Here is a 16198-nt window from a genome sequence, read left to right as displayed (position 1 = left end):
TAGTTCTTTGTGCACAACCACACGAATTTTTTTGGTAATTTTTAAATGGCTATATCTCGGCCAAATAAAGCCCGATAGGGGTCAAAAAGGGAGGGGCTACTCGGGGATGTCCGTAGAATCCGCCAAGATCGACGGCGAAGTTATGTCGCTTCAAAACGACATAACTCCGCCGTTGATCATGGCGAGATCATGTCGTTAGAATGCGGATTTTTGGGTGTATTTAGCCGAGTTATTTGCAGATCGACGGCAAAGTTATGTCGCTTTGAAACGTCATATCTCCATGATTTTTTTAGATCGGGGGAGCTATGTCGCTTCAAAACGACATAATTCCGCCGTTGATCATGTTATGTCGCTTTGAAACGTCATATCTCCATGATTATTTGCCGTTGATCATGGCGAGATCATGTCGTTAGAATGCGGATTTTTGGGTGGCAATCGATGGTCGGCATCCGTACGAGTAGAAAGTGGTATATCATTCCGAAATCGGACTGTATTTAGCCGAGTTATTTGCAGATCGCCGGCGAAGTTATGTCGCTTTGAAACGTCATATCTCCATGATTTTTTTAAATCGGCGGAGCTATGTCGCTTCAAAACGACATAACTCCGCCGTTGATCATGGCGAGATCATGTCGTTAGAATGCGGTTTTTTGGGTGTATTTAGCCGAGTTATTTGCAGATCGACGGCGAAGTTATGTCGCTTTGAAACGTCATATCTCCATGATTTTTTTAGATCGGCGGAGCTATTTAGCCGAGTTATTTGCAGATCGACGGCGAAGTTATGTCGCTTTGAAACGTCATATCTCCATGATTTTTTTAAATCGGCGGAGCTATGTCGCTTCAAAACGACATAACTCCGCCGTTGATCATGGCGAGATCATGTCGTTAGAATGCGGTTTGTTGGGTGTATTTAGCCGAGTTATTTGCAGATCGACGGCGAAGTTATGTCGCTTTGAAACGTCATATCTCCATGATTTTTTTAAATCGGCGGAGCTATGTCGCTTCAAAACGACATAACTCCGCCGTTGATCATGGCGAGATCATGTCGTTAGAATGCGGATTGTTGGGTGGCAATCGATGCAATGTGCCATTGTGAATAGGTGTTATGTGATCAGCTCGAAAATATGCAATGCCTTGCTTTAGTTCTTTGTGCACAACCACACGAAATTTTTTGGTAAACTTTAAATGGCTATATCTCGGCCAAATAAAGCCCGATAGGGGTCAAAAAGGGAGGGGCTACTCTTGGAGGTCCGTAGAATCCGCCAAGATCGACGGCGAAATTATGTCGCTTTGAAACGTCAGATCTCCATGATTTTTTTAGATCGGCAGAGCTATGTCGCTTCAAAACGACATAACTCCGCCGTTGATCATGCCGAGATAATGTCGTTAGAATGCGGATTTTTGGGTGGCAATCGATGGTCGGCATATATCATTCCGAAATCGGAATGAATTAAGCGGAGTTATTTGCACTTTATTATTCAATCAAATTTTGCTGCAATGTGTTATTGTGAATAGGTTTTTTCATGCGCAGACGAAAAGTATGCTAGAGCAAGCGTGTTATGCAGACAGTTTGAAAGTATGCAATGCTTTGCTTTACTTCTATGGCCACACTTATGCAATGCTTTGCTTTACTTCTATGGCCACAAACACGAATTTTATTGAAATACTTTAAATGCCTATATCTTGGCCAAATAAAGCCCAATAGACGGATGATTGGGATGGGATACTCGCGGAGGTCCATCATTTTTGTTTACTAATTTATGTTAATATATTTTATATGTTAAAAAACTCTCAATGTATATCTTTTACTACTTAAATTTATTTAAAATTTTCGCTCCACATTCTAGTCATATAAATTATAACATGTGCGATCCAGCTAATTAGCATTTAAGTTTTAAAATATGAACGCATATACACTTACCATCAATTTGAAACCGAGTGTTTGCTGTTGCTTATGTTGCAGTCATTTAAATGCAGTCATTTAATAAAATTGTACATATTAAATAGTATAATGCTAGTATTAACATAAAAATTGAGTAAAAGGATAATAAGCCAGATAAAATACGAATTTAAATTGGTCAATAAGATGCTCAACAATTATATTTGGATTTTCCAAATTTCCATGGGATATTGTTTGAGCAAAAATAAAGAGCCCTACGATTAAGATTAGACCTGTGTCTCAAAACAAATAACTTAAGTTTAGTTAAAAGTATTTAAATTAACTTACACAACAAATTCAATTTTACAATATTAGCCTTGATGTCTAGTATAACTATAAATAATGCCTATTAATAAACTTGCTGTACTTGAAATATACAGTAAAACACAGAATTTGTGGAAAAATATGGAAAAATGTCTCTCTCAAACGTAAATTCGCTTAAAAAAGTCATTATATAAATATTATTTACGCGAAAAACAAATGTACATGACTGACTAGGTACAATGAAAAAAAGTTCTTGACAAATTCACTACCACTTAAGGATACTAATACTAATACGTAACAAATATCTTTATAAATGTTTACAATGTATACTTATGCACAAACTTATCAATGTTTTAAGCCTCTTGATGTTTGGTGTTAAATAAAAAACAAAAAACTGAAACATTTTTAAGTTTTTTAATAATTCTAGTCATGCTAAAAGTCCTCCTTCATTGAAAGACGATCCATATTCCAACAGAGGCTGCAAATCCATCATTAACTAACGAAGATTGTCCAAGCAGTCCTTGTCTTTGAAGGAAGCCTGTTTCTAAAATTTGTGATAGTAAGAGCTATCTGAAGCTTTTCACAATTTCTCTCGAGCAGTTTTTCATTAAATGTTTATATACAATTTTTTTTTTATTTAAATATGCATATTTTATAATCGTACAGTTTCAATAAGTTCTCTTTACAATTTAATATCAAATACTTATATTGACTATGCACTTTGTTTATAGGTTAGAAATTTTGATTATATATTTGGGTATATTTAAAATTAACTTGGATAAACGTGTTTATTTTTTTTTTTGGAGGTATTATGATAAAAATACAAAGTTTAGTTTTGATATGGCGACAAGGATATTGGAAACCTTAACAAACTGTTTCTTTAAATTTAAAGGCGTTCGATTTTACACAGATTGGTCCAACGTTTCTTATAAGATTTGCTTAATTTTTATGTAAAATACAAAGCAAATCTTGTTTAAATGTCAAATTTAATACACGTATTTGATTGGTTCGCTAGGTTTTCATTTAATATAATTGTAAGTGTATAAGTAAAGCTTTAACTCAAATTGCTAAAAAATCAGAATGCAACACAAATTCTAAACCATCTCTCGATGAGAAGTGTGATTCGGTGTAACAATTTTGGCTTAGTAAAATGGTTGATTTCATTAATGAGTGAGCAAAATCAATATATCAATATATGTTTATGTTAACACAGTTGAAATAGGAGTAAATAATATACTATATAGCAAGTATTGTTAATACAATGTTCAACATTTAGGCACAAATTATATTGCTTTTCAATAGATAGAAAAATTATTGCATATTTAATAGAGTTGGGCACTCCGTCTTTTACTTCCATTTCAAGTGACGTCTCATCATGATAATAAAAAATAATACATATGTCTGTCTGCACATTTCTCTTCTAGTTAGGAATCGGTTTTCAAAAACTGTTTAAGTTGAAGCCACCCTTTTCGGTGAATTGGCATTGCTATTGGCCAATGCCGTCTCCTTGGCACGCTCGTGTTCTTCTTGAAAAAAGATTTTGGTGATAACTACGTCGCCGGTGCTCAGAGTTTGCGACTCTGCATCCACCAGTTTGACTACTCGCTTGTCATTCCCTGATCTCAAAATGGGCGTTATGCTGCGCTCTCCATGGCAATTACAGTTCTTCATGCTTAAATTGCAATATCATATGATAGTTTTCTTTTCGTTTGCAATAAACGTTTTTGGACTTACTTTCTTGATTTCTCGCGAATGATTTGCAGATTCTCAGTGGTCGCAATGCTGGAGCCCAGTTGTTCCTGCATTGCATTGGAAGTAATAATCTGCAAGAGTTATTTAGCATGGAAACTTATGATTTTAACTTAAAGCTACACTCACTTGATCGCATGGCAATGTAGTTGCAGTCGTCAATATGGCCTCGAGCTTATCAATGCGCGCTATCCGATCCATCGATTTATTTTGCAGTATTTCCTCTAGCATTTGCATTGACTCAGTCAAACTGGGTGGCTCAGAGCTGAAACGTGGAGAGAATGTACCCGACAGCGAATTATCCGAAGGCACCGAATCCAAGCTTGGGAAAAAGTCGTTTTCATTTGGCTCCGCTTCGTCCTCAGAGTCACTTTGATCTCTGCAAGTAAATGTGGTATATTAAAATAGTTATCAACTACACACCGTAAGTGCTACGTACTTATTTGGATTACCAGCAGATTCCATCTTCTCCAACTTCTTGGCCACTTTGTAATAGCCCTTGAGGCGCTCTTTCTCGTCCTCCGTCAAGTCCATATAGCTGTAAGAGAATGACGCTTTTTTTTAATTATATACTAGCGGCATTAGGCTGCTTTCCCATGGTCAAGTTAACCTGAGCTAAAATCATTTAACGCCAAATCTTTTAATTGAAATTTTCGAAAAAATATGGATCAATTTTTGAGCAACACAGCTTTTTGGACGCATCAGAGAGCCGACAGCTTTATAAAAAATTGAATTCTTAATTTTAAAATCTAGGACTTGAGATCGAAATGTATACTTTTTTCTTTTATCGAGAATTAAAGTATGAAAAACATGATTGAGAGTACACAGTATTCGAGGTTTAAAAATTCACCCGTACTTATAGTTTTCTAAATTAAAAGGTACATCTATAATATATATATTATCCAGTATTGGACTCACCGCAGCAGCCGTATCTCGCGATTGGAAAGCACAATACTTTTGCTGGTCTGCGTCAGTTTCTGCTTCAGATCAGACACCTCGGTGCTAACCTTGCGCTGCTTCTTTCGTATCTTGACTTCATTGGGCTTGATCTGCATGAGAATTTGCTCGGTGCACAGCTCGGAGAATAGCTGCCTGTTTTCGGGTTTAATCTGTTGCGCCAGACTGCCAAAGAGCTGATCGTGTATCAGTACAAGGACATCCCCAGCCGCATACAGCATCATTTCACGTGTCAGCGGTCTTTTGGCCCAGAACTTCTGATCTCGCCGATAGATTTGCTTCAGCTGATCCTTAATAGGATTACAGGGCGCATTGTATTGCTCGCACAGCGAGTTTAGCGATATATATTTGGCCTTATACACCTGCTTGCCGTTTTCTTGATACTGTAATATGGCATGCGCCGCTTGCGTGTCAAATACATTGCGCAACAATATGCCAAATTGCAGATACAGATTTACTGCATCATTCCGGCAATCATGAATAACTTTTATCACTTGATCGTGCTCTAGTAGCGTCTTTAAGCCACCATCGCTCACCATGGCGGGGCAGGATTGCACGTCGAAAAGGAATGCCTCACCACGAGCTGTACCGATCTCAATCAGAGTTATCTCACCCTTTATGCCAAGATTTATGCCCTCACAATCGAGCGATATGGCAATATTGCTCTCATCTTTGGCCAGGTCTAGCAAAGCCTCAGTGACAAACGTTGAATGCTTCACATTGGCAATAACAGTGGTATTTTGAAGTACTTTTATCTTCCAGGTATCGCCAACGAAATAGCTTTGACTAGGCGAGGGATTGGCATTATTCTGTGCCGATGTTGCCACAACTGTGCCCGCAACCGTTGTTCCTGCGCTACCTGTCGCTTTGGTGTTGCAACTGTGCACCGGACTCAAGTGTGCGTTCTGATTAGCTAGTGTTTGTTTGTCCTTCTCCAGATTTTCCGCTAGGGTGCGTATGACCAGTGTATTTATGCGCTGCTTCAGTGTTTGATTAACGCTGTTCAAACGCTCCGTTGGCGCCGGTGGCTGTTGTTGCTGCTGCTGCTGCTGCTGTTGTTGTGGCGCTGCTCCTATGGGACCGTAGCACACATTTGAGCTGGGATAATTGTTCTCGCATAGATTCTCTAGTTTCAGCTCAGACATTGGCACATAGCTGTCAAAGCCTGAATTGGGCTCTGACTTGTTTTGGCTTTGTCCGAAACCATTGCCGCCTGTCATATTCGATACTGGCGCATTTAGCTTGAAATTAGGCGATACTATATTGTTATTATTATTATTGTTGTTGTTATTCAGATTGTTGTTGCTGTAACCATTGCTGCGCATGGCTGGCGAATGTAAGCGCTGCTGCACGGGACTCATAGCTGCCTCTGGCTTTCGTGGATTCTGATTATTGTTAAGCGCATTAAACTGCTCACGAGAATGCGCTTGTGCCTGCTGAATATGCGAGTCGTTTAGCTTCGGCTTCTGCAGCAGCGTGACTAGATTGGCTTGTATGTGAAAGCAGTCGCCGAATAGTTTCAGAAAGGAGCTCAAATCGCCGGGCGTCTTGAACATGCGCAGCCATTGATCCTGGGGAAAGTTGAGTGTCAGCAGGTGAAATAGCTGATCCACCAGCAGCGGTCCTTTCATTTCGATACACTGTGCAAAAAAGTCGAGCATTTGCTGTGTGCCGCGCGTATCAATGTTCGATTGAGGCAAATGCAAGCGGTCCCTGGCCGGAAGATCCGTCATATTCTCACTGCCCACCAGCACCACATAGTCGTCTGTTACCTTAAATGTGTCCGTGTGCTTCATCAGAAAGTCCGTAAACTCCTTGATATGCTGCCCTATAAAGTGAAAGCTAACATTAAAGATCAGATTAACCGAAAAATTAATCTGGTCACTCACCCGATATGTGACGCACTTGTGGCGATGCCTGCGAACGATGGCCGAGCAAACTGCGAACTGGGACCTCGGCAGCGGCGCCATATTGGAGCATTTTGTTCTTGAAGTAGTCTTTAGCCTCTTGGATGTAGTCGCGCTTGCCGCCGCTGTTGCCATCGTCCGAACTGCTGTGCTGATAGGCATTCACCTGCACATAATCTCCGTCCACAAGAAATATCGATGGGTATTGGGCGAGAAATTTCTTCAAACCTGTCAGCGAGAAACCAAAGATGTCAATTATAATTAGTAAAAGCCATTAGTGTGGCTCTTTCGCTCTCCCTCTCTATTAATGTATCCCTCTATGCAGTAATGCAGTAAAAGTGTTAACTTAATTAATTCGCCAGCACCCCTTTCAATGTGTACGTGTCGTAAGACATTTTAGTGCTTTAACTGGCAAAGTACTTAATGTACATCGTATATATGTACATCCATATACAACATATATATACATACATATATGTACTCTCCATAGCAGTTGATTAGTTTTTTTGCCAGGAATTAAGCTTTAACTTAAATGCGCACTTGCGCATTGTATAACTTTGCTATCATGCTGCCACATGGGCCCGGTTTCCCATAATTAACTTTATTGTAATAACTAAATTACATATATATCAATGTCTATTCATGTATGTATGTGCATATCTTCTTCAGATGATTGTTGCCGCTTTGGTTGCAAAGTTGGCCGAAGTTGGTTCGGGTCGGGGATGGGCGAGGATGAGCTAACCCTTATATCAGTTACAATTATGTGTATAAAAAGGACTTGATCTGACATATAGTTTTGTTGTGTTTTTGTGCACGGCACAAATAAATATTAATGGTTAAATAGATGGAACATAAAAGTTAACATCCTACACCCAGTGCCACAAGTAAAATATTTCGATTTAAAAAGTGAGCTCGAGCTAGAAGAAGTTGTACATACTTTTTGTAATATTATGAAATTCCAAATTAGTTAATTAATTAAACTTATCTGAAAACGTCTAGAGTAATACTGTTTCAAATATTTATAAAAATATTCAATTTAATTTGTAATATTGATTTAATAAAGATTATTCACCTCAAAAATGGTATGAATGAATTTCAAACAATCTGTTTTACAATGCATCAGCAATTTGTTTACAGTGCACATCTCCAGCCAAATGAAAAGTGAATGCACTCAAGCCAAACTGTGCGAGCTATTTATTTGATAAATCAGGTCATAGTTGCTGACAGACTGCCGTCAGCCGCTCTACACCATTGGTAACCCCTCTGGATGCCTCTCACTCGTCTCGTGACACAGCCTATTGTGTGTGTAATATGACGTGACATGACAAACGCGCAGCATTTGATGAAGCAAGGGGCGGGGAGCAGGGAATTTGTTTGTTTTTATTGTTGCGTGTCGAGGGGGGAGCAACAGCAGCCTCTGCTCCGGCTCCGAGTTGTCATTGTTACTTGTTGTCAAATTGAATTGCTAACAAGTTTTGCTCAAAATCGCAGCATAAATTAATCTAATTGCATTTCTCACCGGGCTTTAAAATGTAAATGAACTAGCGAATAATCAAATTAAGAAATGGCAAAGACATGTGATGAGATTTCAGCCACCAGGAAGATTGCCAATCTGGGCCTACGAATCCATATATCAAGTGCTCAATGAGCCACAAGACAGACAAATGATGTGGCTTCAGCTCAGCCTCTTTCCCGCTTGAAAGTGAAAAAGTGAAATATCGTCGTATACGACGTGTCCACTAAATGGGCCAAGCAACTGGTGCAATAATTCAATTTTTATGTGTCCTTGTGTATTAAACAAATTGAAATTGAAATTTACAGGTGAAGCAGAGTGAACTTTTTGAAAATTGTAAGCCACAAAAATACGAGTCATAAATATTTATCTACCGCAATATAGCCTCAGCAACACGGGACGTGGCACTTCCCTAGTCCACATACACGTCCATCCTATCATAAAAGCAGCTGCGGGGGCTTCTCGTACTCTTAATGGAATGCAATCAATATTTTGAATTATCATTGTTGTATTAAAATCTAAAATATATTCTGTATAGTTTACCGATCTGACGACTGAACAATACAAAATGTTAGAATATATCTAGTAGCCCGAAACGTGATCGGCAATCGCCCAATTTTCTTCAGCTTTGAAGGGACCCTTTATACTACAATTATCGGGCGTACAAATACCCACCGTATACTGAGCAATGCTTCGTGTATCGCGATAATAAAGGATTCTCATGCAATCGCGGATCAAAGTGGATGCCTCCTTTAAGCTGAAATCCCTGTCTATGGGCTTGCGTTCGCGTACCAGAGGCACGGCAATAAGGCGTGCGAAGCCGCTTGCCGCAACGTAGTTTTCGAAGGGCGATCCACGCGCATCCACAGCACTCAAATATGGCCGGCATCCGTCTTCGATGCCGGCAACGATTATCTCGGCTTTGAGGGGTTGCTTAAGTGATCGGCGTCCATAGAGGAGCCGCGTCAGCCAGTTTACCAAAGCCATAGGTTTCATGCTCGCCCCGTCGTCCCGGCAATGATCATTGATAATTTTCTGGTCTATGGTTCGAACAATTGACTGTATATCGGCAAAATCACCGCCGCCTCCAAGCAAGACACTGTCGCTGATCTTGATCACTCGATCGACGTTCTGGTACCGAGCTAGGTTGCCATAGGTGACCAGCGTATCGGCGGACACCAAAATGCCGCCATCAAATCGAATGCCCAGCACCGAGGAGCCAGGAGTGATACCAGATGCGGGAAACCTGGTCCCAGGTAGATCTGCACTCATTAGATTGTAAAACCTTCTGGGTCGACCGAAGCTGGTTAACATATCATTCGCCATTCAAATAAATTTAGAAAGGTGCAGGACAAATGGATGAAACACCCATATCAGCTGTTTATTTAACAGAATAAAAGTAAGAAACAAATTCTTGAAATCGATATAAATGAAATAGACTTTTTCCACAGCATACTACAACTATATTGTGAAAAATAAAATAAACTAGCTATGTTTCAAATCTCGAATACTTTATACTTAACCCCTCAAGTATTTTTTTAGATCCCACCAAAACACTGTGAGACAGAGACAATATTTGTCTGTTTGTTTAGCAACATTTCTTGGCTGGCAAGCAAGAATATTTCGCGGGCAGGTGGGTGAATCAGCCCGTCCCCTGAGGAGCAGGTGTCTGTGTTGTTGGCACATTTTACTCGCCTCATATTGGACACAGTTTTGTACAACGAGAACGTTTTCTATAAATATATATGTATGTATATATATATATATATATATATATATATATATACATATGTATATACTATATATATATGTTTGCTTATTGAAATGTAATCCATACAGAACCTTGCCACCCAGCCAGCCACTCCACAGGGCCGTAGGGCAGAAATATTATACATTCTGCAAGTGGCTTGGCCAAGCAGGTAAAAGGGTTATGTGGCAATAAATTCAAGATTTTATGTGTTCAGTTGGAAAGTGAAATTTGCTTAAAGTGTGTATATATTTGACTTGGAGGTTGGCCTGGCATATTATATGGCCTAAACATGAATTAATAATGGGCTTATTAACTGACGCTTTTGCTCATTAAGCACAAAAGACGACATTAATAAATAGCAAATTAGTTTACTGTTAAAACGTTTTTGCTATTAATACGACGACTTCCACACAACAAAAATCAATGTCGAGCTTAACCGAGTGCCATTTCCAACTCCATTTTGATTTCCATTTCCCTGGCACAAGTCAACAATAAAAAAAACCTTGCCATCTGCCAGGCAAGCTTAACACAAATACAAAACAACTCAACTTGAACGCACAATGCCAACACGCAACGCGGATGGAGATGGAGCATGAGCCCAGGGTGCCAAAGGATTTCAAATGGGCCAACCGACTGCTGTCGGCATAAAATCGTTAAATTTATGCCCTGAGTCTGACACAGGGCCAAAGGAGCGCAAGTCAAACTGAAATGTGTCTGAGAGGTAAATCGAACACGGACGCGTTGAGCATGCTGTGATACGGCAACTTGGCTGTTGTCCGTTAGAGGAGACTTCACTGTATTACCTGCATATTTTGCGAGTTCCCGCTAGTTAAAAAATTTGAGTTCCCATTGACAAATGCGTTCCACCTTCGCTTTGGCAATCGATTACGCAAAAACAAAAACATTTCGTGCTTCACGTGGAGGCCAACCTAAGCCCCGCCAATATGGCATATGTTTGTGTGCAACTATTCAACAACAACATCCATATCCACATCGACATCCACATCGATGTTGTCAGCTGGCAATAAACTGGCATGGTTAAGTTTGGCCAAATGATTCGCACAAAATGCATGCAAAACTTGTTTTTAGTTTTAAGTTTTTAGGCGATCAGTTGTCAAATTAGCAGTGAAATGGGAACGCAGGCATTTGGAAACTGTTTGTCCAAGCCATTATCACATTTTAGTTAATAGCCTTTAAGCTGAGAACTTATGACAGAATTGAGTGTTGGTTCTACAAGCTCTCTAAAAGCTGTTGAGTTAGAGCAAAATTGCTTGTGACATTAATTTTGTAAATGTTTTCTTGTTTGTCTGAAACCCTCGTCAGCCGCTGGGGAATAGCGAGAGACCTTCCCAAGCCCAAGCTCATGCATTATTGAAGCAACAAATGGGTGGCTCTTACCCTCTCCCTCTCTCGATATCTTTCTCAGCATAGTTTGCTATAATATTTGAAATTCAATTGAACATTTCTGTCACGTAATCGACACTTTTCTATTGCAAACCAAACAAGAAAAGCAAATTTACCCACATCATCATTTGGATTCCATATGAAAATATTAAAGGTATTGAGAGTGGGCTACAGTACGCTCTTAACGGCTTATAAGAGGAATAAGCAAAACGTTGACAAGAAAAGGTGCCGCATAAAATATGTCTATGGGCTGGCTGGGGCTTTGGGCTTTGCTTCCAGCTGGAGCTTATAGCTTCGGTATTGCTTAAGGCCAAGAGTTAGCTAAGCGCCCATTAAAGACTGAGGTGCTCGCCTATTCGCCTAGGACTTGGGCTTTGACTCTTCCTTTAAAGTTGATACGATTCTGTTTAAGAAATTGTCAAGCCCACTCTCCCTACAGCCAACTAATTTGGCATATAGCGTTGTGTTCTCCGCATCTGCAAACGCTTCAAATCTGTATTTAAAAACGCACGTCACGAACTGTAGTTTAAAAGACATATGTATTTTAAATGCGATAAGTATTTGTTGAATGCATTTGTTGCACTTATTTTAAGAGTGCAATTAACGGAACCACAAGCTGTGAACAATGTCTGTAATAAAAATGTGCCGTAAATGATAACAATTAACAATGCATGCTAAAGTAAACAGCAACTCAACTATGAAAACACGACAAAAAAGGAGATTGTCGTCAAAGAGTCTGATATGAATTGAATTTCTGCTAATTATTAATCACAACTATGGTAACTTCCTGTAAATATCACTAGATTTCTATTCTTATTACCCGCTAATGAATTTTGGGGCCAATCTATCGCCTTTTTTTTCTGGTTGAAAAGTGCATTGCTCCGACCTCCAGAAGGTGTTTATTTTTAAAGTTTTTGAAGAGTTGTGTATTTTTATTTTTAAAACGCACGCAATTTGTGTTTATGTGTGTTAATTTGTTGTTGTTGTAAGTCAAAGAGCGGACGTACACGTCAAGTGTTTTATATTATTTGGATGAATCCAGTTTTTTCCAAAGACAGTCGCCACAGACAAAACACAACAAAACTACGTCTATTATCGATTGATGTAAAAAACAATAGCCCTGAAAACATAGTTGTCTAATAAAGTGGTTGAAACAGTAAAGCACCTCCGACCTTATTGACTGCTGTTTACAGCCAATGCAGGATATCTTTTAGTCATGCCAGCTCGACGCCTTCAATTTTCTTTTGCGGTTAAAACCGCAGCCTCAGTTGCTGGGCGACAATGGAGACTGGCAATGACATGTGCACTTGGACAAGTCAAGCACTTAAACGACAAGAAAAACGACAACAGGCAGCGGAAAACATTGAACCCGCACAGGTGTACAAATATGTCTAGTATTGGTTTTCACTGTACCTGGTTTCAGGTTGCCCACAGCGATATTAAAACGTAAAGTAAAACAGTTTTCACTTTTCATTAAATGCGATTTGAGCACTCACCAGACTGACTACCGCCGGCGATTTGTCGCATCTCCTTGGTGAACTCCTTATTGCCAAACTGGCAGGAGAGATCGTGCACGGTGCGTGGCTCGCCCTTGTCCAGCAGCCGCTCGAGGAAGAAGAGCAGCGTCATGTTGCGTGCCATTTCATATTCCATGGACTCCATATCGTATGCACTTGCTTATCCTTTTTAATTATTGATGCGAGAATACGTCACGTTGCGGCTATTTTTGTTTCCGTTATCTGGAATAAGCGAGAGAGTTGAAAAGTTTTAGTTAGTTTTAGTAGAGAGCTTTTTCATTCATTTAAATCCAGCGTCAACAAATAACCTTATGCAATGAGCGAAAAGAAAAGCAATGACAAATCAACGGTTTGTCTGTCCTTTTGTGCTTTTAATGCACAGCCACTTTTCCACTTAGGCCGCAGCCGCTTTATGTTATTGCATTCTCGTTTTTTGTCTTTATCTTCCCCCTTCTTTTCTATAGGTTTTTCTTACAATTCTGTCTCTATCACATCTGCTGGCTTAACTCGCACTGAGCGCGCAAAGTCATAAACTCAACTTGCACGTCGGCTTTCCGGTTTAAATAATTGAAAAGCCGCCACGTAAATTTTGGTTGCTTGGGTGCGTAGCTTTGCGGAATTATCCCTGGATATGTCCTTGCGTCGCGCTCGAATGCCGAAAAACAACTGATGCTAGCAGCGCTGTTGCTGCCAACTTTAATGTTAACTAACAGTGATTCCTGACTGCTATTCTACATTCATTTAGGACACATTATAGCTCACATTATGTTTGATTTGAACAATATGTATCTATAAAATGATATATATTACAAATTTAAAATTATTAAATTGATTTGTCTGTGTTACAAATATAAAAATCTGTATCAACGTTAAGCAGTTTTATCTGTTAAAATTTTGACCTTTCAACTTAACATTATGCGCCGCAAAAGTATAAACAAAGCAGAGTTTCAGCTGCTATTTTAGCAGGACACGGAGAAAGAAAAGACGGCGAATGTTGCCCTTTATTTTGAGTTGTTATTGGTTGGCGGTTGGCGTGTGAAAAACAGGTGATTGACACAAAAAAGGTGGACAAGCAACGGGAAGAAATAACAAAGCTACACAGTCTACAATGTTTATTGAAATTAGCTTGATGAGTGTGTGTGTGTGTGTGTGTGTGTGTGTATGATGATAGCCCAAACCCGTTGACAACGTCCACACACATAGACCTAATACAAAATGTATTGAGAACAGGAACGACAACACAAAAGGCATCGAAGAGAACATTCCAAAGCAGCGGCATGTGTGTGTGTGTCTGTGAGTAGCCAAACAAGAAACTTCAAGCACACCAATATAATTCTTATAAGACCCGCTGCTAGTATTGTTGCTATTTCTTTGAGTGTAAAAAGAGATAGCAACATTAAGAAGCAAGTGCAAATTGATGATGACTGTTAAATGTGTAGAAAGGTAAAACAATAAAAAAAAGAGCACAGGGCAGTGAGAAACGATAAAAAGAAAATAGCATACAAAATATTTCAGTACGCTGCAGACAAAACGCTCAAAAACTCTTACATAGCATGCAAAGAAAAAAGCAAAAACAATGTCAATGAAAGAAATGAGCGTACAATATGTATGTTTGTTTGTACACATAGGTATTTTTGCATATTTATGTATGTACGTATGCGTACGTATGTAAAAGCAAAAGTGAAAAATGTCAGTTATGTGTAATTACCTGCGTTATTTTTATTTGCTTAAATGGACTTTGTAATCTATATTTAAAATACACTTGTTTCAATTTGTGGATTGATGCTTTTGTTGTAAATAAGCTTTGTTCACACACACGCACACACAGACACACTGAATGATATTAAGCCCTCTCTCGTTCCCTTCTTGTATCACATTTAGAGACGCGATACTGATCCTCGCGGTAGGGATTTTGGTAGTTTTTTTTTGTTGGTCAGCACTTCTAATTAGTTTTATTTTCATTCACTGAGGCTGAGCGCTTTAATTAAATTATGTGTATGAGCTTAACATTTTTCGGCGTAATTATCTTATTGGATTCAAAGCATAAAGTTCACAACTTGTTGTTGCTTACGTATGCGCTTGTATGCGTGCAAGCTGGCAGGTAAAAACAATATACGTGTGCGCGCGTCGGTATTTGTAAGGCACTTTGGTTGAGAAGTAAAAAACAAGTTGAAAACCACTTGTTGCACAAATTGTTATCACCCACAACAGCTGCGCTCTGCTGGCATAAGAACTTTAGCAATATTAATGCGTATTAAAAGCAAAGAAAAACACACGTTTTCGTGTGTAAAAACGGCAAAATTTGGTGTGCAGAGGTTTTGGAGCGATGATGACAACGCGAACGCGACTTCAGGTGTGCCTTCGATTACGATATCGATTATGAACAGTTTCTATGTGAATGGCAAAACAGCTGTGCGAACTATGTTAAAAACAGTGTGACCAGGGCTGGGGGGCTGTAAATTAACAGTGCCCATTTGAGTTAACATGCTGTTATTTATATTTATTAACAGAGCGAATTAAAGTGGCGCAAAATTCAAATGTTTTAAATTATTCAAAACGATTTGAAACTTATAAGCTAATCAACAAATGCAACAAAGTCAAACGTTGATAGCACACCTTCACTATCTGTAAGAACTAAATATTTGTGTACATATCAATATGTATATGACTGATATAAATCACGCGCTAGGACAGCGAGGAAAAGCGAAGCACGCACAAGAGCTATAAAATGTATGCAAACGTGACACGCGTTGCTTTGCTGATGATTTACAAGCTTCTCAAACCTGGTCGTTAGCTTGGCCAACGTCGGCCTGGCTAATTGACCGTATGCAAATTAATGGAGTTGCCCGATATCGGCGGAAAAGGTGTTGCTCGCGGGCCAGTGACAATTTTTCTGACACCAACATGTGCTCCAGGTTATGGGAACGGGTGTTGCATGGACATGGCGCCGCAACTGCTCCTCCGGCCCATGTCAGGCATAATTGAACGCATCCGTTGCTCGTTTCGCTGCCTTGTCTCGACTTGTTGCCGCTAATTAAAGTTGATCGGATGGGTGGGGGGAGGGGGATCAGGGTGCACTCACTTAATGTAAACATTTATAACTGCTGCGTTTATTCAATTAAAACGCACTGATTTGGTTCGTCTGCTCTTCTACAAATTGCTGCCTTGTAATTGCGTTAAGGAATTTTCATGTGCTTAACC

The 16198-nt window shown here is 39.5% G+C and overlaps 2 protein-coding genes across 5 annotated transcripts; both read right to left on the bottom strand.

Moving 5' to 3' along the window:
• Nucleotides 1–2920: 2920 nt before the first annotated feature.
• On the bottom strand, nucleotides 2921–15361 carry egl (Egl_like_exo domain-containing protein). 4 transcript variants are annotated; one of them, XM_070209779.1, is made up of 8 exons: nucleotides 14706–15361; nucleotides 12977–13219; nucleotides 6796–7041; nucleotides 4868–6734; nucleotides 4389–4487; nucleotides 4079–4328; nucleotides 3935–3999; nucleotides 2921–3872 (listed from the first exon to the last, which is right to left on the bottom strand). In XM_070209779.1, exons 2-8 carry the CDS (start codon nucleotides 13140–13142, stop codon nucleotides 3650–3652), a joined length of 2916 nt encoding a protein of 971 aa, XP_070065880.1. In that variant the 5' UTR covers nucleotides 13143–13219; nucleotides 14706–15361; the 3' UTR covers nucleotides 2921–3649. The 4 variants fall into 4 exon arrangements, with proteins under 4 accessions (XP_070065880.1, XP_002059308.2, XP_015024277.1 ...); XM_002059272.4 differs by having other exon boundaries at nucleotides 3935–4023; nucleotides 14706–15360; XM_015168791.3 differs by having other exon boundaries at nucleotides 3935–4023; nucleotides 15069–15360.
• LOC26530755 (proteasome subunit beta type-4) lies at nucleotides 8817–9773 on the bottom strand. The gene has a single exon (XM_015168889.3). The coding sequence runs from the start codon at nucleotides 9650–9652 to the stop codon at nucleotides 8909–8911; it is 744 nt and encodes a 247-aa protein (XP_015024375.1). The 5' UTR covers nucleotides 9653–9773; the 3' UTR covers nucleotides 8817–8908.
• Nucleotides 15362–16198: the final 837 nt, after the last annotated feature.

The sequence above is a fragment of the Drosophila virilis genome, chromosome 5 (assembly GCF_030788295.1).
Source record: "Drosophila virilis strain 15010-1051.87 chromosome 5, Dvir_AGI_RSII-ME, whole genome shotgun sequence".
NCBI lineage: Eukaryota > Metazoa > Arthropoda > Insecta > Diptera > Drosophilidae > Drosophila > Drosophila virilis.
Note: the sequence above shows the minus strand (reverse complement) of the source record. Positions and strands in the feature narration are given on the sequence as shown.

Bases quoted from the DNA above. Each gene is read 5' to 3' on its own strand.
- LOC26530755 (XM_015168889.3), bottom strand. From the start codon at position 9,652: ATGGCGAATGATATGTTAACCAGCTTCGGTCGACCCAGAAGGTTTTAC.
- egl (XM_002059272.4), bottom strand. From the start codon at position 13,142: ATGGAGTCCATGGAATATGAAATGGCACGCAACATGACGCTGCTCTTC. The intron at 6,735-6,795 runs GTGAGTGACCAG...TTCACTTTATAG, and splicing joins ACAAGTGCGTCACATATCGG to GGCAGCATATCAAGGAGTTT. The intron at 4,488-4,867 runs GTGAGTCCAATA...ATTCTCTTACAG, and splicing joins CGCGAGATACGGCTGCTGCG to CTATATGGACTTGACGGAGG.